This window comes from Amblyraja radiata, chromosome 9 (genome assembly GCF_010909765.2).
Source record: "Amblyraja radiata isolate CabotCenter1 chromosome 9, sAmbRad1.1.pri, whole genome shotgun sequence".
NCBI classification, from domain to species: domain Eukaryota; kingdom Metazoa; phylum Chordata; class Chondrichthyes; order Rajiformes; family Rajidae; genus Amblyraja; species Amblyraja radiata.
This window is the reverse complement of record NC_045964.1, coordinates 65,291,142-65,318,846: the sequence shown is the minus strand read 5'-3', so window position 1 is coordinate 65,318,846 and position 27,705 is coordinate 65,291,142. Positions and strand designations below refer to the sequence as shown.

The 27,705-nt window shown below is 45.4% G+C and overlaps 1 protein-coding gene across 2 annotated transcripts in view; it reads left to right on the top strand.

Moving 5' to 3' along the window:
• Positions 1-26,758, top strand: part of tc2n (tandem C2 domains, nuclear) — an 82,403-nt gene extending 55,645 nt beyond the window's left edge. For both annotated transcript variants that reach the window (XM_033027662.1, XM_033027663.1), the window contains 5 exons: positions 1,508-1,624; positions 5,399-5,590; positions 8,559-8,673; positions 15,906-16,114; positions 26,377-26,758. In XM_033027662.1, the coding sequence (XP_032883553.1) occupies positions 1,508-1,624; positions 5,399-5,590; positions 8,559-8,673; positions 15,906-16,114; positions 26,377-26,484 (741 nt within the window). In that variant the 3' untranslated portion in view covers positions 26,485-26,758. The remainder of the gene's footprint in view (positions 1-1,507; positions 1,625-5,398; positions 5,591-8,558; positions 8,674-15,905; positions 16,115-26,376) is intronic.
• The last annotated feature ends 947 nt before the right edge of the window (positions 26,759-27,705 follow it).

Here is a 27,705-nt window from a genome sequence, read left to right as displayed (position 1 = left end):
CATCTGCATACTTACTAATCCAATTTACCACACCATCGTCCAGATCATTGATGTACATGACAAACAACAGTGGACCCAACACAGATCCCTGTGGCACCCCACTAGTCACTGGCCTCCAACCTGACAAACAACCATCCACCATTACTCTCTGGCATCTCCCATTCAGCCACTGTTGAATCCATCTTGCTACTCCACCATTATACCCAACCATTGAACCTTCTTAACCAACCTTCCGTGAGGAACCTTTTCAAGGGCCTTACTAAAGTCCATATATACAACATCCACTGCTTTACCCTCATCAATTTCCAGAGTAACCTCTTCAAAAAATTCAAGAAGATTAGTCAAACATGACCTTCCAGGCACAAATCCATGTTGACTGTTCCTAATCAGACCCTGTTTATCCAGATGCTTATATATATTATCTCTAAGTATCCTTTCCATTAATTTGCCCACCACTGACGTCAAACTAACAGGTCTATAATTGCTAGGTTTACTCTTAGACCCCTTTTTAAACAATGGAACAACATACGCAGTACGCCAATCCTCCGGCACTATTCCAGTTTTTAATGACATTTGAAATATTTCTGTCATAGCCCCTGCTATTTCTACACTAACTTCCCTCACTGTCCTAGGGAATATCCTGTCCGGACCTGGAGACTTATCCACTTTTATATTTCTCAAAAGTGTCAGTACTTCCTCTTCTTTGAATCTCATAGTTTCCATAGCTACTCTACTTGTTTCCCTTACCTCACATAATTCAATATCCTTCTCCTTGGTGAATACCGAAGAAAATAAATTGTTCAATATCTCCCCCATCTCTTTTGGCTCTGCAGATAGCTGTCCACTCTGACTCTCTAATGGACCAATTTTATCCCTCGTTATCCTTTTGCTATTAATATAGCTGTAGAAACCCTTTGGATTTACTTTCACCTTACTTGCCAAAGCAGCCTCATATCTTCTTTTAGCTTTTCTAATTTCTTTCTTAAGATTCTTTTTACATTATTTATACTCCTCAAGCACCTCATTTACTCCATGCTCCATGTAGCTGTCCAAATGTAGCTTTAAACATTGTTATTGTACCCACCTCTGCAGCTTTCCCTTGTAGCTCATTCCATGTGCCCACTACCTTCTGTGTAGGAAAAGTTGTCTCTCCATTCCCATTTGTTCTTTTCCCCTTGCTTTGTCTTTGCCCTCTAGTTTTAGTCTCCCCTATCCTGGGGAGAAAGAACTGCGACCATTCACCTTATCAGTGCCCCTCAAGATTTTGTGTACCTCTTGTACGTTCACTCCTCAACCTCCTTCACTACAGAGAAAATAGACATGGCCTCCATGCTAAATATAGTTGTTGTGCAATACAAACCATACAGTCCTTCAAATGGAACAACATAAACAGTGCAAAAACCTTTCAGCTATGATCTACTTTAAAGGGAATATATCATGTGCGTATTTTTAGATATCATGGGCGGACATTGAACAAATTGTTAATTATTTTATCACCCTTTAACAGATTAAGGATTTGTATCTGCACTACAAGCCTACAGAGAAGGTTCAGGTGTATCTTAAGGGAACGTTAACGTTACCAAAACCTGTGCATTTCAAGTCTTCTATGAAAGACGGTAACACAGTAAGTATTCTTTGACAACATTTCTAACTAATCATGAACCTGACAGTGGAACAACTGCAATTATTAATTATTATTATTACTTATGTCAGCATGGTTTCCCACCCAGCAATACTAAATTGACCCCGATTGCTTCACGGAATGGGGTTAATGGACAATGGATGTGGGATTGATGGAGAGTGGAAATGGGACCTTTGGTTAAGAGGTTTGGACTGATGAAGTGTCAAAGGGTCCTTGACCAGGGAGTTGGGGATTGTGTGCAGGTGGGTCTAGCATCCAGCCCAGTGACTGGGGCTTGTGAGGTGGCAATAGGGCTGATGGAGAGTGGGACCAGGATCCCTGGTCCAGGGAATAGGATACCAGTGAACAATGTACATGGCTACTGACACTATGAGTGAGGCTAATGGTGAGAGTCATAGTCAGAGTTTTACAGCATGGAAGCGGGCCCATCATCCCAGCTTGCCCATACCAACCATCATGTCCCATGTACACTAGTTCCACTTACCTGCATTGGCCCAAATCCCTCTAACCCTGTGCTATCCATGTACCCGTCTAATTGCTGCTTAAACATTGCAATAGCCCCTGTCTTAACTACCTCCTCTGGCAACTCGTTCCATACACCCACCACCCTTTGTGTGAGAAAGTTACCCCTCGTCTTCCTATAAAAAAAATTCCCTGTCACCTTAAACCAATGCTCTCTGGTTCTCTATTTCCCCTAGTCTGGGCAAGAAACTCTGTGTGTCCACCTGATCTAAACTTCTCATGATGTTAGCTATGAGATAGGTACTGGGTCCCATGTCCTGGGAATGGTTCTGTGGATGAACGAAGAGCTGTGGGCTTCATTGTAACCATGCTGCTTGAGGGTAAGTTACCATCTCTACAAAAATCCGGTCCTATTCTCCACTCGACCAATTTTGACACCAAATACGTCCTTGCGGAATTTGCAACTTTCAGGAAAGTTTAACAGTCTGACTTTCTTCAAAAGCTGAGCACACAGTGTATCATGCAGATCAAAAGGATCAGGGGTTTAATTCCTCATTTAAGTTTGCTTTACTCATTGTGATCAGTGGAGGGTTGCCTTGTAGTGTACCATCATCTTTGCATTCACCCCATGAGCAATCTGGGATTCGAGATCAGGATTTCACGGTGGGAATGATACCTGTTGGATGTGCAGAGTTGTTGCCTGATCCGCTGAGTTACTCCAGCTTTTTGTGTACACCTGTTCCTTTTCTCCAGAGATGCTGCCCGACCCGTTGAGTTACTCCAGCTTTTTGCGTACCCTCACCCCTGACTCTCAGTCTGAAGAAGGGTCTCGACCCGAAATGTCCCCTATTCTTTTCTTCCAGAAATGCTGCCTGTTCTGCAGAGTAACTCCAGCTTTTTGTGTCTCTTCGGTGTAAACCAGCATCTGCAGTTCCTTCGTACATGGACGTGTGGGACAGTGCTGAGAAGACTAATCTGAATTGAATATGAATCGCCACCAAAAGAAAGAAATGGAACATTCATAATTTGAAGAATAATTGAATAATTGATCTCAATTAATTTAAAGCACTAATATTATTTCTGTAGATGTGAATATGGCACAGTTGTGGTAGAGTTGCAGTCTCACAGCACATGAGGCCTGGGTCAATCCTAACCTCTGGTGCTGTCTGTGTGGAGTTTGCACGTACTCTCTGTACTCTATGAGTTTTCTCCAGGTGCTCCGGTTACCTCCCACATCCCAAAGACGTGCAGGTTTGTAGATTAATTGGCATCTGTAAATTGCCCCTCGTGTGCAAGGACTGGATGAGAAAATGGCATAACATGGAACTCGTGTGAACGAGTGATCAATAGTTGGCATGGGCTGAAAGGCCTGTTTCCATGCTGTATTTTTTTTTTTTTAAACTCGATTTTGAGTGTGCCCATTATCAGGACGCCATTTCAAAGATTAACATGACCTCTGGAATTGCTGGTTTCAAGACAAATATTGAAGAATGAGTAGGGAGTGGATTAGTTGCTTCACACGGCGATGAGATCAGCTGGTTGTTCTGTTCCTGTGCTTAATGTCCCTTGCACTTTAGGCGGAGTAAAATATTAACGAGCCAAGAGATGATTAAGTTTGTACAGACAATTGTCTCGGGCAAGTGTATTTCTTTTGCCAAATGAGCGATCATAAATCCTCATTGTTCCATGGTTACGACTGTTAACTTACTATCCAGTGACTAGCGTGATCTTTTTTTACATGCATTTAATTGTTTTGAAAGAAGAAAATAACAGCACTGCGACACAGGGACACAGCTGGTAGAGCTGCTACCTCACAGCACAAGAGACCCAGATTCCATCTTGACCTCGGGTGCTGTCCGTGTGGAATCTGCACGTTGTCCCTGTGACACATGGGGTTTCCCCTGTGCGCTCCGATTTCCTCCCACGTTCAAAAGACGTGCGGGTTTGTAGGTTAATTGACCTTAGTGATTGGTGGTCGGCGTGGACTCGGTGGGCCAAAGGAACTGTTTCCATGCTGTGTCTCTAAACTAAACCACAATTGCATGCTTAGTTGTAGCAGATTTAATAACTTGTGCTCCCCGTGCAACACCGTGGGCCGAAAGGCCTGTTCTTGTGCTGTACTGTTTTATGTTCTAAATCTACCACAGTGCTGTGGGACTGGTGTCACTTAGATTGGTGTTGGAACGGATGGCTTCATTCACCAAAGCGCTTGGTCATCTTGCTGGACTTCACAGCAATCCAATAGTTCCGCGATCACCTTTACCAATGCCAGGTTTTCAAATTCAACTTTATTGAATTACTTTCATCCCGCCCCAACCCAACCCCTGTGTCCCACCTGAACTTGCATCTATTTCTCCCCTCCCCTCCTACCTACATTCGTTCCTCCAGCTTCACTATTTGCAACTTCAATCCTTTTGTCTCGCACTTTGTCTTTTCTTCGTCCAGCCATTTGTCTATCGAATAATCTTCCTCACCAATGTTGACCTATTACTTGCCAGGCTTTGTCCTGCCCCCCTCTCTTCCAGCTTTCTTCACCCTCCCCACCCACAAACATTCCGAAGGCCCCGATCTGAACTGTCGCCCATCCATGTCCTGAGATGCTTTTTTTTTAATTTCTAGAGATACAGCGCGGAAACTGGCCCTTCTGCCCACCAAGTCCACGCTGACCAGCGATCCCCGCATATTAACACTATCCCATACATACTAGGGACAATTTTTACATTTACCAAGCCAATTAACCTACAAACCTGGACGTCTTTGGAGCAGATGAGGAAACTGAAGATCTCGGAGAAAACCCACGCAGGTCACGGAGAGAACGTACAAACTCCGTACAGACAGCACCCGTAGTCGGGATCGAACCCGGGTCTCCGGCGATCCATTAGCTGAAAGGTAGAATCTGTACAGAAGGTAGTTGAGGCCAGTTCATTGGCTATATTTAAGAGGAAGTTAGATGCGGCCCTTGTGGCTAAAGGGATCAGGGGGTATGGAGAGAAGGCAGGTACAGGATACTGAGTTGGATGATCAGCCATGATCATATTGAATGGCGGTGCAGGCTTGAAGGGCCGAATGGCCTACTCCTGCACCTATTTTCTATGTTTCTATGTACCACTGTGCCATCAAACTGCTGAGCTGCTCCAGCGCTCCATTTCTTCCTCAGGATTCAAAGCCACTGAACCCTTATGCTATGTTGCCCTGTATATCAAAGCACGATATCTGCACTGTGTGATGTACTTGGGGAAATGTCACGGCTTGTTGGTGAGAGATTAACTCGCTGCTTTGCCTCTGCTTTTTCAGGTTTTGATATTCATGGAAACCTTTGTGTTCAATATCAAACTGCCCATTCTTCAAACACACGGCCTGGTGATTAGAGTGGCCACTCAGCTGCCCCGTAAGAGGGTCATTGGGGAATGTGCGATGTCGCTCAGAGAACTGAGCAATGTGGAGTCTGACCTCTGGCTGAGTATTAATCCACCGTCAAAGAACCCGGTGAGTTTACCTGTTTAATGGTTTGATTTTAGAGGTGTGGAGCACAGAAACGGGGCCCTTCGGTCCACGGAGCCCACACCGACCAGCGATCCTTGCACACTAGCACTATCCTACACACACACACACACACTAGGGACACTTTACCATTTTATTTTGCGGAAGCCAATTAACCTACAAACCGGTATGTCGTTGGAATGTGGGAGGAAATCGGAACACCCGGAGAAAACCTTTCTTCGCAAGTCAACTTTATTGTAGGAGTCAACCCTATGAGCCTTCTCTGCAACACCTCCAATGTAATTATATTCTTCCTTGAATAGGGAGATCGAAATGTTATCGAATTATCAAAACTTTTCCTATCCTGGTACCTGTTCAAAAAGTATTTTAAAGGTTGCATTACCTCTACTACTTTCTATGACCGCTCATCGCGTCTGCACACCACCCCTTGTGTTGAAAATCTTGCCCTTCTGATCCCCATAACATCTTTTATCTTCTCACCATAAACCTATGCGCTCTAATTTTGGGCTCCTTTAACCTGGAAAATAGACTGTGACCATTCATCTTGTCTGTGACCCACATGCTTTTAGAAACCTCTATGGTCACTTGTTGGTCTCCTTCCCTCTAAAGAACAAAAAATCGATCCTTTCAAGTTACTCGAGTTACTCAAGTGCTGGCAACAGTGTTGTGAATCTTCCCTGGCTATGGGGAGAAGGCAGGAGAATGGGGTTGAGAGGGAAAGATAGATCAGCCGTGATTGAATGGCGGAGTAGATTTCAGTTTCGTTTTGAGAAACAATGCCCTTCGGCCCACCGAGTCCGCACAAACCAGCTATTCCCGCACATTAACACTATTCCTACACACTAGGGACAATTTACACATACACCAAACTAATTAACCTACATACCTGTACGTCTTTGAAGTGCAGGAAAAAAACTGAAGATCTCGGAGAAAACCCAAGCAGGTCACGAGGAGAATGTACAAACTCCATACAGACAGCACCTGTAGTCAGGATCAAACCCGGGTCTCTGGCACTGCAAGTGCTGTAAGGCAGCAACTCTACTGGTGCACCTTGCCCTTGATGGGCCAAATCGCCTACTTTTGCTTCTTGAACTCATGCACCCTTGCCAGCTTAATCACATCCATCCTACAGCATCACAACCAGAAGTGCACATGTGGTTCCAAGTGCGATCTCACCAATAACTCTTACAGATACAACATGATGTCCCAACTCTTCTACTCAAAGGAGCCAAATGTGCCTTATGCCTTCTTCACCATCCTGTATGTACTTGTACACCTAGGCCTCTTAGCTTATAGTGCTCCCCAGGACTTTCACTGTGAATGTCCTGTCTTGCTTTAATTTGTCTCCCAAAATGTGTGGCTTTGCATCTCTCTGATCTCATCACTGTGCAGCTTCGCACTGTACCTTGGTCGATACACATGACAATAAACTAAACTCAAACTCATCAGAAAGATGATGCATCTGACAGTGGCCCATTCTCTCAGCTGCAATGAGAGATCAACCCAAATGATTGTCTTCATGTCTGGAGACTTGAATTCCCCCCACGCACTAAATAAGAAAAAACGTGCAGCCTACTACCAAACCATGTCTAACACCATCTAGTCTGAGCCAAGTTTGCATGTAGTTTTTTTTAACTGGTTTTCATGCAAGTTATTTCATTGCCCCTTTCATGTTCATACAGCAGTGATGTTCCTGGCATCGAAGGAGGTGAATGGGAATTAGTACTTTGTTACGGTCTGTAAACTTGCAAAGCCAGTTAGCTGAGGAGACTGGGAACTAAAACTACTGTGGTTTTAAAATATTTCTTTTCAAACTGTCTTGTGTAAGCAGCTCCTGATAGTAATTATTCAGAGTTAATAATTCTCTCCGTCTGATTAACTGAAGTGTTTGGAGTATTGTGTGCAGTTCTGGTAGTCCCATTCCAGGAAAGATGTGGATGATTTGGAGAGGGTGCAGAGGAGGTTTACCAGAATGTTGCCTGGATTAGAGTTTGAGCTACAGGGGGCAGTTGGATTGACTTGGGTTGTTTTCTCTCCGGAGGTTGAGGAGAAACCTGATAGAAGTATATAAAATGATGAGAGTCATAGGTGGAGTGGACAGTTAGAACCTTTTTCCCCCAGGGTAAAAATGTCCAACACTAGAATGCACAGCTATAAGATGAGAAATGTGCGAAGCAGTTATTTTTGCAAAGAGTCATGAGGGCCTGGAACGCTTTGCCTGGGGTGATGGTGGAGGCAGATGCAATAATGGTGTTTAAGAGACTTTTAGATAGGCGCATGGAAGTGCAGGGAATAGAGGAAGATGGATCATGTATAGGCAGATGAGAGGCAGTTTGACCAGGCATTCTGGCCAGCACAAACATTGTGGGCCGAAGGGCCTATTTCTGTGCTATACTGTTCTATGTTCTAGAACCTAAACCGAAATAATTTGAGCACCAGGGTAGTTAATTTATCCTAGTTAAGGTGGGACAAATGTAGGCAAATGGGACAAGCTCAGTAAGGCACTTGATCAGCATGGAAGAGTTGGGTTGATGGGCCTGCTTCCATACCTCTCAGGTTCTGTTGGACTCTGTCTGCGCAGAGTTTGCACTTCTCCCTGTGAACGTGTTCCGGTCTCCTCCCACATCCCAAAGACGTGCAGGTCTGCAGGTTAATTGGCCTCTGTAAAACTGCACCTCGTGTGTGTGTGGGGAGTGGATGATAAAGTGGGATAACAGAATGGCTGATCGATGGCCAACGTGGACTGGGTGGCCCGTTTACACGGTGTATCTCTGAATTCTAAACTAAGTACTTCAATACATAAAATTGAAGTGGAAGCTTGTCCTTGGATTGACAAGATTGGCCAACATATTGTACGATGAAAAATGAGAACTGAATCATAACCTTTTTCTTGTGTTCCATGTTATCGCCTGCTGGTGTATAAATTGTTTTCTTTTTCTGTATATCCCGGCAGGTCTCCCATGCTGTACTCCATGTGGGAACTTGTTTCCAAGCTGTCAGCAAACGGGTCCAGCTGCAAGTACTGGAGGTGCAGAATCTGCCAAGTTCCTCGAGTCCTTTGACACTAAGTAGGTGTTTGTTTGCTCTCAGGAATACCGAAAATGGTGATAGTGGAGTAGTTTGAAGGTTTAATTCAGTTTGGAGATAAAACGCAGTCACAGGCCCTTCAGCCCGCCGATTCCGCACCGACCAACGATCCCCGTACACTAGCACGATCTTGCGCACAATTTAAAATTTTACCAAGCGAATGTGCCTACAAACCTTTGGAGTGTGGGAGGAAACCAGAGCACCTGGGGGGGGGGAAACCCACGCGGGTCACGGGGAGAACGTACAAACTCCATACAGACAGCACCCATAGTCGGGATCGAAACCTGCGTCTCTGGCCTGTAACGCAACAAATCTACCGCTACGCCACCCACGATATACGGGTGGTCAGGTGGTGGGATGGAATGTGGCATGGGCATAGAGAACATTTCAGACAAATTAGTGGGTGAGGCCACAGGGTGGGACCTATTAGCCTTGATGGTAAGCGCCTCGAGTGCAATGTTTCCCATCAAGTCAGTATGAAGAACAATTAATGAATGTGAGTGGGTGGCAGGGATCCGGGAAGGTGACAAAGTTGCAAGGGATTAGGAGGATTGATTGCCAGCAAAACTTAAACATAGCAATACAATTGTGGAACGTGTATTCCACTTAAGTAACCTTTATTAGTCAAACTGCACAGAAGCAAGCCCTTCGGACCACTGTGCCCATGTTGACCATAACTATTTCCTATTTAGCAGCATCAAATCCATAGCCTCCTTCCTATGTGTAGAAAGAAACCACAGATGCTAGTTTACACTGAAGATGGACACAAAGTGTTGGAATAACTTAACGAGTCAGGCAGCATCTCCGGTAATAAAGGATGGTGACGTTTTGGGTCGGGACCCTTCAGTCAGCTGTCTGACCTGCTGCATTACTCCAGCACTTTATGTCTATCTTCTGAGCCTCCTATGCATTAGTGATTCAAGTGCCCATCCAAATGCTACATATTGTGCAGAGCTAGTTCGAAGGCAACTTTTTGGAAATAGAATTGGGAGCAGTCATTCTGGCTCTCCTGCCCGCTCCACTATTCAGTAAGACTGCTTTTTAAAAAAAATGTTAACTTCCATGCTTAAGAAGGAACTGCAGATGCTGGAAAATCGAAGGTAGACAAAAATTCTGGAGAAACTCAGCGGGTGCAGCAGCATCTATGGAGCGAATGAAATAGGCAACGTTTCGGAAGAAGGATTTCGGCCCGAGGTGTTGCCTATTTCCTTCGCTTCATAGATGCTGCTGCACCCGCTGAGTTTCTCCAGCATTTTTGTCTACCTTTAACTTCCATGCCACTTTCCTGCACTGATACCCATGTCACTTGATCGCTCTGTCTAAAAAAATACTTATCAGTGTCCGTCTGTACTACGCTCAGCAACTGGGCCTTCACAGCTGTAGTGGGGTGGAGAATTCCAAATATCCACCCCCATTTAGGTGAAGACATTTCTTCTCCACTCTCCCCTGAAAGACCACCCCAACTGTTACCTGCCCCTACCCCAGCCACGATCTGCAGAATTTTTTATATTTAATGAGATTTCCTCATATTCCTGTACATTTGACTGAAAGATGCAGTAACATAGAAACATAGAAAATAGGTGCAGGAGGAGGCAGCACCGCCATTCATTGTGATCATGGCTGATCGTCCCCTATCAATAACCAGTGCCTGCCTTCTCCCCATATCCCTTGACTCCACTAGCCCCTAGAGCTCTATCTAACTCTCTCTTAACTCCATCCAGTGACTTGGCTTCCACTGCCCTCAGTGGCATGGAATTCCATAAATTCATAACTCTCTGGGTGAAAAAGTTTTTTCTCACCTCAGTCTTAAATGACCTCCCCTTTATTCTTAGACTGTGGCCCCTGGTTCTGGACTCACCCAACATTGCGAACATTTTTCCTGCATCTAGCTTGTCCAGTCTTTTTATAATTTTATATGTTTCTATAAGATCCCCCTCATCCTTCTAAACTGTGAATGCAAGCCTAGTCTTTTCAACCTTTCCTCATATGACAGTCCCGCCATCCCAGGGATCAATCTCGTGAACCTACACTGCACTGCTCAATCACAAAGATGTACACAATACTCCAGATGTGGTCTCACCAGAGCCCTATACAACTTCAGAAGAACCTCTTTACTCCTATTCTGAAATCCTCTTGTTATGAAGGCCAACATTCCATTAGCTTTCTTCACTGCCTGCTGTAGCTGTAAGCCAAATTCAGTGACCGGTGTACAAGGACGCCCAGGTCTCGCTGCACCTCCCCCTTACCTAACCTAACCCCATTGAGATAATAATCTGCCCCCTTGTTTTTGTCGCCAAAGTGGATAACCTCACATTTATCTATATTATACTGCATCTGCCACGCATCTGCCCACTCACTCAACCTGTCCAGATCACCCTGCAACCTCCTAACATCCTCTTCACAGTTTGTGTCATTTAGTCAGGTATTGTGGGTTTGTGTCATCCGCAAACTTGCTAGTGTTGCTCCTAATTCCCTCTTCCAAATCATTAATATATATGGTAAACAGTTGCGGCCCCAACACCGAGCCTTGCGCCACTCCACTCGCCACTGCCTGCCATTCTGAAAAGGACCCGCTCACTCCTACTCTTTGCTTCCGGTCTGCCAACCAATTTTCTATCCATGTCAACACCCTACCCCCCAATACCATGTGCTCTAATTTTAGTCACCAGTCTCCCGTCCGGGACCTTATCAAAGGCTTTCTGAAAGTCTAGATACACTACATCCACTGGCACCCCTTTATCCATTTTACTTGTCATATCCTCAAAAAATTCCAGAAGATTAGTCAAGCATGATTTCCCTTTCATAAATCCATGTTGACTTGGACTAATCCTTTTACTGCTATCCAAATGCCCCATTATTACCTCTTTAATAATTGACTCCAGCATCTTTCCCAACACCGAAGTCAGGCTAACTGGTCTGTAATTCCCCGTTTTCTCTCTCATTCCTTTCTTGAAAAGTGGGATAACATTAGCTATCCTCCAATCCACAGGAACTGATCCTGAATCTATTGAACATTGGAAAATGATCACCAATGCGTCCACTATTTCTAGAGCCACCTCCCTGGGGGCCCTGGGATGCAGACCATCAGGTCCAGGGGATTTATCATCCTTCAGTCCCATTCGCCTACCCAATACTATTTCTCGCCTAATGAAAATTTATTTCCGTTCCTCTACCCCCTTAGATCCTCTGTCCTCCAGTACATCTGGGAGATTGTTTGTGTCTTCCTTAGCGAAGACAGATCTGAAGTACCCATTCAACTCTTCTGCCATTTCCTTGTTGCCCATAATAATTTCACCCGTGACTCATGCTGAATTGTCTCATTCTGCTCCTGTGTCTCATGGTGTAATACATGCATGGAAACAGCCCTTCAGCCCAGTTTACGCACGCTAACCAACCTATCCCATCTACACTAGTTCCACCTGTCCGCATTTGGCCCATATCCCTCTAAACCTATCCATATACCTGACTAAATGTTTCTTAAGCATTGTGATACTAACTGTCACAACTGCTCATTGCATGCTACCACCACCCCTTGTTATTTTTTTTTTAAAGAAAAAAAAGGTAGCCCTCAGTCTTCTAAGCTCTCCTGGAGTGGCAAATCTACCATTGCAGGAAGCAGACTGGAGAACCTTTGCGGAATTCCCTCTGGTTTTAGTTTGGTTTATTGCCACAAGTACAAGCCGGCACAGATAAAGGATAAAGGGCACAAAATTTAGTGCAGGACATACATTGGCGTCCAATTTAAAGATCAGGACTGCACTCTAGCTATGCAGCTGCCTGCCTTGGGCAGAGTGAGCAGATCTGCACATGATGGATTCCAGATGCAGTCATCCAAGGGCAGAGTGTCTCTACTGCAGGGAGATTTGAGTACAAGAGTATAGTGTATGCCTTCCTAATATCTGAATGTTGACTTTCAACAAGCACATCATCTGAATACCACACCATTCAACCTCCCACCATTTCAAACATGTTCTACCTTTTCTATTATCTTTCCATCAAAGTGGATGACCTCTCATTTTCCACGTTGTATTGTACTTGCCGTGGCCTCCTGCATTCATTTATTATCATCTGGTGAGAGAACCGTTTGTTTGCCTTTCTTGGGAAAAGTGACCAGACCTGTACATGATGGATTGCAGATGCAGTAATTATGCAGTCAGTGTTTATCATCATCATCAATAGACGCCTATTATCACCTCCAGGCCCCTTTGCATCCTCTTCACACCTAGGCCTCCTCCATTGTCAGTGAGGCTAAACACAAATTGGAGGAACAGCATCCCATATTTTGTTTGGGCAGCTTACAACCCAGTGGTGTGATTTTGATTTCTCTAACTCAAGTAACCCCTGCATTTCCTCTCTCTCCATTCCTCCCCTGCCCAAGTTGCACCAGCTTCTCATTCTCGCCTAGCAAACAGCTAACAATGGCCTGATTCCTTTATCATCGTTACCTTTTTGCATATCTTTCATTCATTTGTTCTATATCTCTACATCACCGTCTACATCTCTTGTTTCCCTTTCCCATGATTCTCAGTCTGAAGAAGGGTCTCGACCCAAAATGTCACCCATTCCTTCTCTCCAGAGATGCTGCCTGTCCTGCTGAGTTACTCCAACATTTTGTGACTATCTTCAGTTTAAGCCAGCAGCTGCAGTTCCTTCCTCCACATTACTGTCAGCTTGGTATCAGGAAACATAAGCAGTTGATCCTGTCTTTCTAATCACTTGAATAGATTGTTTACTGCAGTGACCCCAGCACATATCCCTACCACACCCTTGATGTCACAGCCTTTCAAACCTATCCGAATACGTTTATTCAAAGTCTGCTTTTGGTCCATTTAATGATTCCTCAATCTGCATCAATATGTTACCGCCATGCAGTCCAATTTTGTTTAATGATTGCTTGTACAACACCATCAAAGGGCTTCTGAAAATCCAAATGCACCCTATATACTGGTTCCCCCTCATCTATTCATGTTCATCAGTCATAGGAGCTGAATTAGGCCATTCGGCCCATCGTGTCTACTCCGCCATTCAATCATGGCTGATCTATTTTTCCCCCTCAGCCCCATTTTCCTGCCTTCTCCCCACAAGCTTGATTAGTACGGGTGTCAAAGTTTATGGGGAGAAGATAGAAGAATGGGGTTAGGATGGAGAGATAGATCAGCCATGATTGAATGGTGAAGTAGATAAGATGGGCCGAATGGCCTAATTCTACTCCTAACACTTATGACCTAAACCCCTGACACCCTGATACGGTGGCGCAGCGGTAGAGTTGCTGCCTTACAGCGAATGCAGCGCCGGAGACCCAGGTTCGATCCTGACTAAGGGTGCTGTCTGGACGGAGTTTGTACATGTTCCCCGTAACCTTTGTGGATTTTCTCCGAGATCTTCGGTTTCCTCCCACACTCCAAAGATACACAGGTATGTAGGTTAATTGGCTTGGTAAATGTAAAAAACAAATGTACTGAGTGGGTATAGGATAGTGTTAATGTGCGGGGATCGCTGGTCGGCGCGGATCCGGTGGGCCGAAAGGGCCTGTTTCCGCACTGTATCTCTAAATTAAACTAAACTAATCACAAATCTGTCAATCTCCACCTTAAAAATATCCATTGACTAGGCCTCTGCAGCCTTCTTTTTTCTTAGTAACCAGTTCAAAATTCAAACGTTTGTTCAAACATTATATTTCTTTCATAAAAGGCATGTTGACTCTGCCCAATCTTATTTTATTTTGTCTCTTTAATAATCTATTCCCTCACTTATTCTTGGCACCATTGTCAGGCATACTAGAGTATATTGCCCTGTCTCCATTTCCTCATTAAATAGTGGGATTATATTTGACTGTATAGCATGTGCCTTGATCCTTGTTGTAAGCATGCCTATACTTCCCGCAGGGCATTTTGTGATCCCAATAGGTTAGTGCCCGACAACAGGTACAGTGTAAATGCTTGAAGGCTTTTAGATTCACCGTGCAATTGTGTATGATTTAGCACATTTTTGATCAATGTGCAATGTATTTTCAGCAAACTGCTGCTGCAATCATCTCGCGCAAGGTGTTTCTAGGAAGAAGGAGATAGCAAAAAGACCGGGCTAAATTTTAAGGGAAACAGCTGGCAATTCCACACAACAATGTGGGACTCTTGAAGGGAAATGCTGGCACTGTTTGGAAAGCTGATGCTAACACTCCTGTGTAAAGCCCTGAACGTTTGGTATCGGTAAATTGGCACCATTTTCCCAATTGTATTCTGACATTGAGCATCATATGCTCCAGGAGTGGGGTGCAGTTCCCAAACATCAGCAGCATTTGATCGAATCTGGAGGAATATCTCTCTAAGTTGCCAGTAGGTTATTTGGAAAATAACTCCAACATAATTATTAGGGCGGCACAGTGACGCAAGAGTGAGTTGCTGCCTTAGAGTTCGATCCTGACTTTGGGTGCTTGTCTGTACGGAGTTTGTACGTGACCTGCGTGGGTTCTCTCCGGGAGCTCCGGTTTCCTCCCCCACTATAAAGATGTACAGGCGTGAATGCTAACTGGCTTGGTATAATTGTAAAATTGTCCCCAGTACGTGTGGGATAGTGTTACTGTGCGGGGATCACTGGTCGACGCGGACCCGGTGGGCTGAAGGGCCTGTTTCTGTGCTGCATCTCTAAACTAAACTGAAAAATGGTTAACTAAGATGGAACTGATTTAAGTGGCTTGATTGTACCTTCTCAATGCTGGGAATTGTTGTTTTCTTTGAGGTTCACCAGAATCACAGGTCAACAGTTTGTGGTTTTTATGCAATGCTAGATGCAGGAAAATTGTTCCCGTTGTTGGGGAAGTCCAGAACTAGGGGTCACAGTTTAAGGATAAGAGGGAAGTCTTTTAGGACCGAGATGAGAAAATCATTTTTCACACAGAGAGTGGAGAATCTGTGGAATTCTCTGCCACAGAAGGTAGTTGAGGCCAGTTCATTGGCTATATTTAAGAGGGAGTTAGATGTGGCCCTTGTGGCTAAAGGGATCAGGGGGTATGGAGAGAAGGCAGGGATGGGATACTGAGTTGGATGATCAGCCATGATCATATCGAATGGCCTACTCCTGCACCTATTTTCTATGTTTCTATGTTTCTATGAAGTCCATGCAGTTCAGAGCCAGTGTTGGTGCAGGATTCTGTGTAGTATTCGAAAAGGCAGCAGACGAGTTTGTATCTTTCTAAGTATGTGCTTCCCCCATGCAGCATTCTACGTGAAGATAATGATGGAGTCGAGGGACGGACTGTTTGACAAAAAGAAGACACGCCCTCTGAAATCTGTGAATGGCCAGGTGAAGTGGGGGGAAACATTTCTGTTCCATGTCGTTCAAAATGAGCTCCATCTCCATAGAGTCAGCTTCACCCTGAAACTCTACAGCAAGAGTTCAGTCAGAAGAAAACAACACTTGGGCCAGGTAAGTCCCACGGCTTCTATACAGTTGGGAATATCTAAGGTCGGGCTGCATCTGGAGTATTGTGTGCGGTTCTGGTTGCCCCCTTACAGGTAGGACGTTGAGGCTTTAACGAGGGTACAGAAGAGATTTACTGGAATGCGGCCTGGATTAGAAGGTATTGCCTACCAGGAGAGATTGGACAGACTTGGATTGTTTGTTCTGGGGCATTGGAGGTTGAGGGGAGACCTGATAGACGTGTGTAGAATCATGAGAGGGACATAGATAAGGTAGACAGTCAGAACCTTTTCCCAGGCTGGGAATGTCAAAGACTAGAGGACACAGCTTTAAGGTCAGAAGGGTGAAAGTTAACAGAATGTGCAGAGCAAATCTTTTTACAGAGAGCATTGGGTGTCTGGGGCATTCTGCGGGCGGGGAGGGGGAGTGGTATTGGTTCTGGAAGCAGATATGGTGGTGTTTAAAAGGATTTTAGATAGGCGCATTGATATGAAGGGAATGGTGCGATTATGGATCTGGCAAGCAGAGGAAATTGGTTTAACTTGGCATCACCTTCGACACAGATGTTGTGGGCTGAAGAGCCTGTTCCCGTACCGTTCTACGTTCCAATGACAAAGAAGCTCAAATATAGTTATTTTAAGTTGGCCCTAAATTTTATCTTGGGTTGCCAAGATAATCATGGGCAACAGAGGTGGCGCAGAGGTAGAGTTGCTGCCTCACAGCACCAGAGACCTGGGTTCAGTCCTGACTGCGGGTGCTGTCTGCACGAAGATTATATGTTCTCCCTGTGACCACATAGGTTTAATTCAGGTGCTCTGGTTTCCTCCCACATTCCAAGGACGTGTAGGGTTAATAGGCTTCTGTAAATTGTCCTTCCATGTGACTTTCTGAAAGCCTCTTAAATGCCACTATCATATCTGCCTCAACCACCACCCCTGGCAATGCGTTCCAGGCCCCCACTATTCTGTGTTTCTAAACTTGCCCCGCGCATCTCCATTAAACATTCCACCTCTCACCTTATAGCTAGCTATGTCCTCTAGTGTTGGACATTTCCACCCTGGGAGATAAAGATTGAAGGCCAGTTTTACAGTGTGTGATACCTTGGACAAGTTGACCCATGACATGTCGCCCAATAAATGCAACTGTCCAAGGGCAGAAAATCTAAAACATTGACTTCAAAATGACACTTAGGTCTCTAAGAGTAGCCAGTTGCTGAAAAAATGGAGTTAACAAATGGCAAGTTTAGTTTATTGTCACGTGCTCAGAGGTACAGTGAGAAGCTTTTGTTGCGTGCTAACCAGTCAGTGGAAAGACAATACATGATTACAATCGAGCCATTTACAGTGTATAGCCACATGATAAGACAACAATCCACCATCCTAAAGCCAACCCATGGGTTTAAATAAAATCTAAATCGGGAGAGGTACTGCCTTACAGCGCCAGAGACCCGGGTTCGATCCTGACTATGGATACTGTCTGTACGGAGTTTGTACGTTCTCCCCATATACTGCGAGGATTTTCTCCGATATCTTCGATTTCCTCCCACACTCCAAAGACGTGCAGGTTTGTAAGTTAATTGGCTTGGTATAAACGTAACATTGTCCCTAGTGTGTAGGACGGTGTTAGTGTGGGGATGGCAGGTCGGCGCCGACTCAGTGGGTCGAAGGGCCTGTTTCCACGCTGTATCTCTATACTAAACCAAACTGAAACTAAATATCAGGTTTTGCTTTCCAAAGCCGCAAACTTTGTAGGAGCTGAGACTTTGGGTGCTAGCTCTGTGGAAGAGCACAGTAACCTTTTGTTGTCTTTAATTGCAATCTTGCTGCGTGTTCATACTGTTGGTGCGTATGCACATATCAAGTCAAGTTTTATTATGTGGCCCCAGCTTCTTTATACTCCCGTGATCTATTTCCTGCATGTGGACATACCAACCCTTCACCAGACTTTTCTTTGTCGGGTCTCCGTTGTCGTTGGGGCTGCAACGAGGAGCGGCCTCCAACAGGAAGACCGGGGGCTGTGGTGCCGACTACTCACCTCACCGTCGCGGAGCTGGCCGAGTCCAGAGCGGGTGGAGCTGTGGTGGACGCTGCTGCGACCCGACCCCCGGAGATTCGGTGGCTGCAACTGCGGGTTTGGCGGGCGGCACCGGGAGCCCGCGGGTCCCTGGAGGGAGACCGCTTTTCGGGGCTTCCGCAGCGGCGACTTCTCCCGCCCGAGTTGCGGGGTTGAAGAGCACCTGGAGCGGGGCCTTACAGCACCGCCCCGCGCGGCTTGGAATGGCTGCGGGTCTCTGCGAACGCACGCCGGGGGCTCTAACATCAAGAACCCGGTGTGCGACCTTGCATCACCCGGCGTGGCTTTAATGGCCACGGGACAATCGCCATCGCCCGCCGGGGGCTTGGACTTTGACTTTGACTCTGACATCGGGGGGGAGAGTGCAGTGGAGAGAGAAGTTTTTTTGGCCTTCCATCACAGCAATGTGATGGATGTTTATGTAAATTATGTTGTGTCTTGGGTCTATTTGTTTGTAATGTATGGCTGCAGAAACGGCATTTCGTTTGGACCTCAAGGGGTCCAAATGACAATAAATTGAATTGTATTGAATTGTATTGTATTGTAAGATGAGGGCTTGGGGAAGATGAAAGTTAAATTTATGACTATGTTCTTTGCCTGGTGATTCCTGAATTGTGCTTGTTATAATTAGCTGACAAATTAACTCTGTCGATAAGCTTGAAAGGGTGGGGCAGCCATAATTGGCAAATCGCCCGATTCTAGTGGGATCAGTTTTGCTTCAAGTTGATTGTTTCCATTGTGCATTGCAATAATTACACCCTTTGTGAGGTCATCATTGAAATACTTTCATATTATATAACTTTCCCTCCAGTCATTTTTGCTTAACCACAAAGATATTCTTCATGAAGGTTTCAATTAAATGGGTGGGTAGCCCAGTCAAGTGGGTCATCAATTGCTGCGCTGAGTCCAAAATCCTCCCTCACAGAAAAGTGACCAATGTCAGCCATATCGCTTTCGCTGGTACACGTTAGACTATTTGTGCTTGGGTTTCCAAAGTTGATTTTCCTCTCGGAAGTCAAATAAGTCTTTGTCGGCTGAGCTCTCTTGGATTACTACCCAAATAAGCCTGCAAGGGGTTGAAATACAGAATTGGTTCCGAATGCACCAAGTAATGTATTGCTAGGTTGATTGCTGAAGCCTCAATATCTGGAGGATCAGAGATTAAAAGGGGGGAGAAAAAGACTTGAACAAGACTTATATTAGCGGGGGAGGGATGACGGACAAGAAAGGGGATGTCATTTCATTTTTTAGATTAGAGATACAGCGTGGAAATAGGCTCTTCGTCCCACTGAGTCCACACCAACCAGCGACCCCCTTACATTAACACTATCCTACACACACTAGGGATAATTTACATTTATACCAAGCCAATTAACCTACAGACCTGTATGTCTTTGAAGTGTGGGAGGAAACTGAAGTTTTTGGAGAAAACCCATGCAGGTCACAGGAAGAACGTACAAATTCCATACAGACAAACAGCCATAGTTACGATCGAACCAGGGTCTCTAGTGATGTAAGGTGGTAACTCTACCGCTGCACCACTGTGCCGCTCTTTTATGTTACTCAGAGGTCAATTTTAACAACTAATCCAGTTTGATGAAGGGTCTCGACCCCGAAACGTCGCCCACTCCTTCTCTCCAGAGATGATGCCTGTCCCGCTGAGTTATTCCGGCATTTTGTGTCTATCTCCAGTTAACGACAGTGGATCAGACCTTTTGGGACATCGGGAAATGTCACGTATAGGGGGTGGGATGGTCATGAATGAGGATATTGGCTCAGGATGTGCAGGTGAAGGAATATTGCTAACACAGCCCTGCGGTACAGTCCCACCCCACCGCTGCACCTCCCTCTTTTTGCAAATGGCTTTCTTCCAAGCTTTAACTGAGCACGTTGCCAGGACTGTGCTGGGATTCCCCCATCAGTTAAAGCAGAATGCTTCTAATCTCCAAAAAAACTTGAAGTGAAGAGTCTGAATCCAGTTGCAAGCGAAACCTGACTTGCATTACTAAATAAAACATTGCCTTTTCTCAACTGTCAATACCCGTGACACATGTTACTAATCTAGGCTCTGATAACAAGCAGACATAGCACGGTATGGCACAAGAACAGGCCCTTCAGCCCACAATGCCTGTGCTGAACATGATGCCAAGACCAATTCCTATCCTATCTTATCCTTATCCTTCCATTCCCTGCATATTCATATTTATATCCAAAAGTCTCTTAAACGCCACGATCATATCTTTACTGCCATCCCCTGGCAGCACTGTTCCAGGCACTCACCACCCTCTGTTTAAAAAAAACCTTGCACCTCTCCTTTAAACTTTCCTCCTCTCGCCTTAAAGCTATACCCTCTAGTATTTGATTTTTTTCTTTTCATCCTGGGGGAAAAGGTTCTGACTGTCTACCCTATCTATACCTGTCATCATTTTATATCCTTCTGTTAGGTCTCCCTATAACCTCCGGCGTTCAAGAGGAAACAATCCAAGGCTGTCCAACTCTCCCTGTTACTAATACCCCTAGTTGATGCATTGTTCTAATAAACCACCTCTGCAACCTTTCCAAAGTTTCCACATCCTTGCTGTAATTGGGGTGACCAGCACTGCATGCAAAACTCCAAATATGTGCTAACCAAAGTCCTCTGAAACCCCCTTTAGACTTTTAAACCCAATAAAGGCTGTTTATATTAATACACCAAATCTCCCCTTTGTTGGACTGATCATTAGGTCATAAGGAAAAGGCATAGAATTTGGCCAATTAAGTCTACTCTGCCGTACAATCGTGGCTGATCTATCTCTCCCTCTTAACCCCATTCTCCTGCTTTCTTGCCATAACCTCTGACACCTGTACCAATCAAGAATCTATCTATCTCTGCCTTAAAAGGATCCACTGACTTGGCCTCTACAGCCTTCTGTGGCAAACAATTCCACAGATGTGTGCCCAAATCGACTTGGTTCTCAATAACATCCCAAATGGTGCTGGTGCAGTTTGACTGGTCAAGTGCCAGGTATTCCCATGAGAAGGCTTTGGGAATAGCCTTGAATATTTTCCTCTGCCCACATGATCATCTTTTACTATTACTTAGCTTCAATGATCTGGTTTGGAATTTCTGCTTTGTTCCCCGTTGAGTGAAGATGCAAGCCCATTGGAGTTGGCCTAATGTTATTAAACCCTCAGTGTTGGGAATGTTGGCCTGTACGTGGGCACTAACTTTGATCTGCTTGGTTGAGATGAAGGATTTGGGAGAGGAAGCATTGATGGTATTAAACATAGAAATGGGTGCAGGAGTAGGCCATTCGACCATCCAAAATCAGTACCCAGCTCCTGTTTTCTCCCCATATCCCTTGATTCGATTAGCCCAAAGAGCAATATCTAACCCTCTCTTGAAAACATCCAGTGAATTGGCCTCCACCGCCTTCTGTGGCAGAGAATTCCACAGATTCACAACTCTCTGGGTGAAAATTGGCCAGAGCACTGGGATGTCTGCTGCAGTTCATATCGCTAAAACAATCAAGAGAGAGGTGATTGTAGTGAAAAGGGTCAAGAGCTTTGTATTGAGTTTAATTGTTGATCACCTTACTGCTAAAATAGTTTGAGTCTGTGCAGGTACAATAGAGATATTGCAGTAATTGGCCATTGTTTCCTCCTTTCATTGAGAGATGTCACCTAAACTATGGGGGAATGGATAACATTGTGCAGATTACCAGTATAGTTGAGATTTAGAGATTTAGAGATTATTCCTTTAATAATCCTTTTCAGGAAATTACAGTGCCACGACAGCTTCAAGACAAACATAACACCACGCTTTCATACATAACAAGTTAAAATACGTTAAAATACAAGTTAAAATACAATTAATTTAAAAAAAGTGCAGTTATTTATGCTCATTATAAAGTCTTATAGCAGCTGGTAAACAGGACTTCCTGTATCTCTCCGTTTTGCACATTGGTGCAATCAGCCTCTGGCTGAAGATGCTGCTCTTGATCACCTTCAGGGCATGGAGTGGGTGAGTGGGGTTTGTCATTATGGAACCTAGTTTATTTAGAGTTCTGGCCTCTGCCACCTGCTGGACCGTTCGTTGCTCAGCCCCGACCACTGAGCCGGCCTTCCTGATTAGTTTGTCCAATCTGTTTTTATCCGCTATACGGGCGCCATCTCCCCAACAGGCCACAGCAAAGAACAGAGCACTGGCCACCACTGAATGGTAGACACTGCACAGTAGGGGTTGGCAGATATTAAAAGACCTCAGCCTCCTTAAAAAATACAGTCGGCTTTGTCCCCTCCTGTACACCGCCTCCATATGACACTTCCAGTTCAGCTCACTGTCAAGCTGCACCCCAAGGTACCTGTGATTAGCAACCACCTCCACCTCAGTGCCCTTAATGGTGATCGGCGTTGCTTGAGTCCTCCTCCTCCCCCTCCTAAAGTCCACCACTATCTCCTTTGTTTTTTTGGTGTTGAGATGGAGATTATTGTGTGCGCTCCACTCCACAAAGTTACTTATAATGTCTCTGTATTCCTCCTCATTGCCCCCTTTAATGAGGCCGACAACAGCTGTATCATCCGAAAACTTCTGCAAAAAGCAGCTGTTGGTGTTCCATTGGAGATCCGCTGTGTAGATGGTAAACAGGAACGGAGCCAGCACAGTTCCTTGTGGAGCCCCTGTGCTGCTCAAGATGGTGCCCGAGACACTGTTCTGTAGGCGCACGTACTGTGGTCTGAGGGAAAGGTAATCCAAACACCACAGTACCAGTGATGGATCCACTTTCATCTTCTCCATCTTCTCTCCTAGCAGTCGGGGCTGAATAGTGTTGAAGGCGCTTGAAAAGTCAAAAAAAGTAATCCTTACAGATGCATCAGTAGTGTCCAAATGTGTGTACACCCTCTGCAGCATGTAAATGAGGGCATCATCGACACTGATGTTAGGCTGATATGCAAACTGTAAAGGATCCATGTGATTTGACACACTAGTCCTGATGTAGGAAAGGACAAGTCTCTCAAATGTCTTCATTATGTGAGAAGTGAGCGCTACTGGTCTGTAGTCATTGTAGAGAGTGGGATGGGTCTTCTTTGGAACAGGTACCAGGCAAGATGTTTTCCACAGCCTTGGAACCCTCTGTAGACGTAAGCTCAGGTTGAACAGGTGTGTTAAAATACCACACAGCTCTGAAGAGCAAGTCTTCAGTAGCCTTGGGCTGGTGTCATCAGGCCCCACTGCCTTCCCTGGCTTCAGTCTGTCCAGCATCACCTTGACCTGAGCAGTATAAAGAGTCATGGGTGGGGCTGCCGGTGGAGTGGGAGGTGTAAAGAGGGGACTCCGTACAGGTGACATCTCAGGAGTGATGGAGAGAGGGATGGGAGGTGGGGGTCAGCTTTGTGCAGTGTGATTGAGTTAACTGGGGTGTTTAGTTTTGAAGATGAGCATAAGGATAGTGTACACCTCAATGAATGAGTTGATGCTGATTTGGCGCCGGCCTCTGAACATGCACAAAGACAAGGTTTCCATATTGTAGCTTGATGATGGAAGGAGGGGTGACCTTGGTTTTGGAGACAATATGGGCTTAACAATTTCCCATTTGACCTGTATATTAGCAGTAAATAGCAGGACCAGGGAGAGTGTTGTAGAACAAAGAACTAGAGTACATAACTTGTGCATATTCCCTTCAAAGTAGTGACGCAGGTAAACAGGGTGGAGAAGAGAATGGTTGGCATGTTGCCTTCATCAGACAGACCAGTGTACAGGATTTTGGGCATTGTTTAACAACTGTACAAGACATTGGTGAGATCGCACTTGGATTATTGCGTGTAGTTCTGATTGTCTAACTATAGCAAGGAATGTGATGAAGCAAGAAAGGATTTGCAAATATGTTGCTGAGTTTGGAGGGTTTGAGTTATAAGGGAGACTGGATAGGCCGGGTCTGCTTTCCCTGGTGTGAAGGACACTGAGAGGTGACCTTGGAGAGGTTTCTAAAATCACAAGGGCCATAGATAACATGGGTTGCTATTGTACGACTCTTCAGCTATACTGCAGCTAGAAGGTCGTTGAAGGTTAGGAGCAGCATTGTGCTGATAATAGCTCGGGTATTGGTGCACCTGTGACTCAGCAATTTGGTCGATTGTGGGCCCAATGGTTGGGATCACAGCCTGTACTCCATCATGAAAAGGATGTAAAATGGCGATTTTCCAGGCAGCCATATTTGACAAGAAGTCTCCACGGTCCTCCTCGATTTTTTTTTTAGTTTAGAGATACAGCGTGGAAACAGGCCCTTCAGCCCACCAGGTCCGCGCCGACTAGCGATTCACGCACATAAACACTATCCTACACCCACTAGGGACAATTATTTTTTAACATTTACCAAGCCAATTTACCTACAAACCTGTACGTCTTTGGAGTGTGGGAGGAAATAGTAGATCTCGGAGGAAACCCACGCAGGGGAGAACGTACAAACTCCGTACAGACAGCACCCGTAGTCGGGATTGAACCCGGGTCTCCAGCGCTGCATTCACTGTAACGCAGCAACTCTAATTGATGGAGTCAAGACCTTTGAGATCCAAGAAGGCTGTGAATGTTGTTGCTGCTCCTTGCAGTTCTCAATGAGTGCAATAGCAATTGGGAAGAATGCCCTTTATTGATCTGCCATGTCATGTATGCCTCACAGCTTGGGGATAATTGTTGCCATTGTATGTCCCCAATTGCTCTCTGCAGCAGAGACCAAATGTCTTTAGATTAGAGATACAGCGTGGAAATAGATACAGTTTGGCACACCTATTCTGCACTGACCAGTGATCGCCGTACATTAACATTATCCTACACACACTAGGGACAATTTTTACATTTACCAAGCCAATTAACCTACAAACCTGTACATCTTTGAAGTGTGGGAGGAAACCGAAGATCTCGGAGGAAACCCACGTGGTCACGGGAAGAACATACAAACTCAGTATAGACAGCAACCGTAATCTGGATCGAAGTCGGGATCTTTGCACTGTGTGGGCTGCAGTCTGAATGGTGGTGTTCAGGCTCAATGCAGCCACAATGTTGGCCTGCTGTATTATTGATTGTTGATACAGTGAGTTGAAGGGGTAGGACGAACCTTGTATGAATCGCAAACACTAGCAGAGAACAGTTGGCCCAAATTGTCTTTTTTGTGCACTAAATCCCAAGTCTCAATACCTTAAAGCTAAGGTATTTAAAGAATTGTTCCCCAAAGTCTTTGGGAAGGATCAGTTGGGTGACTCCTGTTGAGATCTGTGGAAGGATACTGTTCCACATAGGGCTCATCAATTACCATTACAACCAAAATAGAAGTGGGTAATCTTTGACTAAAGGAAGTGCCAAATAACAAGGATTATTATTGGACTGCGCAGCACTTCACCATTGTGTCTTGCTGTCCATTTCTTCATAAAGTGAAGAATAAGTCTGATACATGGATCCCAAGTGATCAGTGTTTAAAAGGGGAAGAGTGATCTTTGGGGAATGCATTACCTCTTTAGTTGATTGCTGCACAATTCTAGTCATTCAAGGAACTGTAGAACCTGGCTAATACACAAAAGTACACAAAGTCCTGGAGTAACTCTTGCAGGTCAGGCAGCAATGGAGAACATGGTGACAGGTGATATTTCAGGCCAAGACCCTTCCGAAGAAATCTCTATCCGAAACGTCACCTATCCATGTTTTCTAGAGATGCTGCCTGGCTTGCTGAGTTACTCCAGCGCTTTGTATCCATTCTAGTCATACTGTGCCCTTCTTACAGAAAAAAAACATTTGAAGCACCTCCATCACTCCCATATGTTAGCATGGATTTAGGGAATAATGATGACACCATCAGCATTCAGTGTTGCTAACAAGTAACTTAAGCATGGAGATCGGGCAGCTGTTTGCACACCCTACCCCTTCAGTTGAAATGGAGGTTCTCATGGACATTTGGAATTGAGGAAGAATGTGACGTTGCCACCTTCCATGATGGTTCAACACCATGGTTCCACAACTTCTCCATTTCCAATCCCTGAATTTTTTTAACTGTAAATTGTAATTGCTGACAATTATCCAATGGAGTGATAAATTAACAGCAATGTCAGTCAGGAATCTTGGTCAGATCTCAGATTGTTGAGAACTTTAAAATAATAAAAAAACACTTTAAAATTGATGTTGTCAATTAACCGGGGATTTATTTGCTTTTCAATTATTTTCTTTTTAGGTGGTGATCGGTTGGGACAGCACGGGAGTGGCTTTGGAGCAGTGGAAAGATACCAGCGCCAATCCAGAGAAAGTAGTTATGAACTGGCACATTCTGAGCCTAACCTGACCCCACTGCACTGAGCCGAACTGTGCCTTTCCTGGGAAGACTGGAACTGAAATATTTATCGTCTTTGAATTGGGTCTTTCGTAAAATGATTCGCAGCAATCATTAGGACAATGTTGCTTTGTTTTGTATAACCAGGGACTTGGACAAGCAGGGAATACAAACAAAACTTGTTGGAGCATATCACAGACCTGTTTGAAATTGCCTAGGATTTATGATTATGGCTTTCCAGTAGTTTGGTTACTATCTTATCAGTTTGTATTGTGCTCCACATACTAGTACAGGTGCACAACCTTTTATCCGAAAGCCTTGGGACCAGACACTTTTCGTAATTCAGAATTTGTCGGTCTTCGGAATGGAAATTTTTTAGCGTAGATTTTAATGGCTGGCTCAGTGGTAGAGTGCTCGGCTCATATCCGCAAGGTCGCGAGTTTGCGCCTTGATCCTGGCAGTTACTCGATCGCGAGTTTGAGTCTTCAATGTCGTTTTTTCTTGCAGAATAAATGTTTGTATGAAATACAGTGTAGGAGAAGTGTAGTGACTGTGTGGGCAGAACTTTGGAAGTGATTGCCCACCAGTCTAAAAAGCCGCTGTGTCTCCCTGTCCCTGGGATAGCAGGGGGCGATCAAACAGCACAATACCCCCCTCCCCCTCCAACTCCAGAGGAATCCGCTCCCCGATGGGCCGTTACCAAAGATCATAGAGGAGCTCCTCTATGATCTTTGGCCGCTACAGCAACAAGTGGCAGTTTGCCCACAGCCCGAGCTGCGCCCCCTCATCCGCCACCCCAAGAACAAGACGTACCTTGCACACCATCAGCTTCTGCCCCTACGTGTTCCTCTGGAGTTGGAGCGGGGCTGGGCTGGAGTTGCTGCTGGCTGTGGGTCTCTAGGATCTCCGTGCTTGCAGTGGGCCTGGGGGTCGGTGGGCGGCGGTGGGAGCTGTGGACCTACGGACCTACCTCCGTGGAGCTAGCCAGCTTCGGAGCGTGGAGAGTTGCGGGGGCGAGCTGCTGCGACCCGACTCCGGTGGATGGTGACACCGGGAGCTCGCGGGTCTCCGGTGGGAGACTGCTTTGCGGGGCACCGGCAGCGGCGACATCTCCCGCCCGAATTACAGGGTTGAGAGTGACCTGGAGGGGCGCCTTACAACGCCGGGCGCGGCTGTAAATTGCCGCGGACTTGCGAGCGCCTGCTGGGGGCTTTGACCTCGACTTCGGGAGAG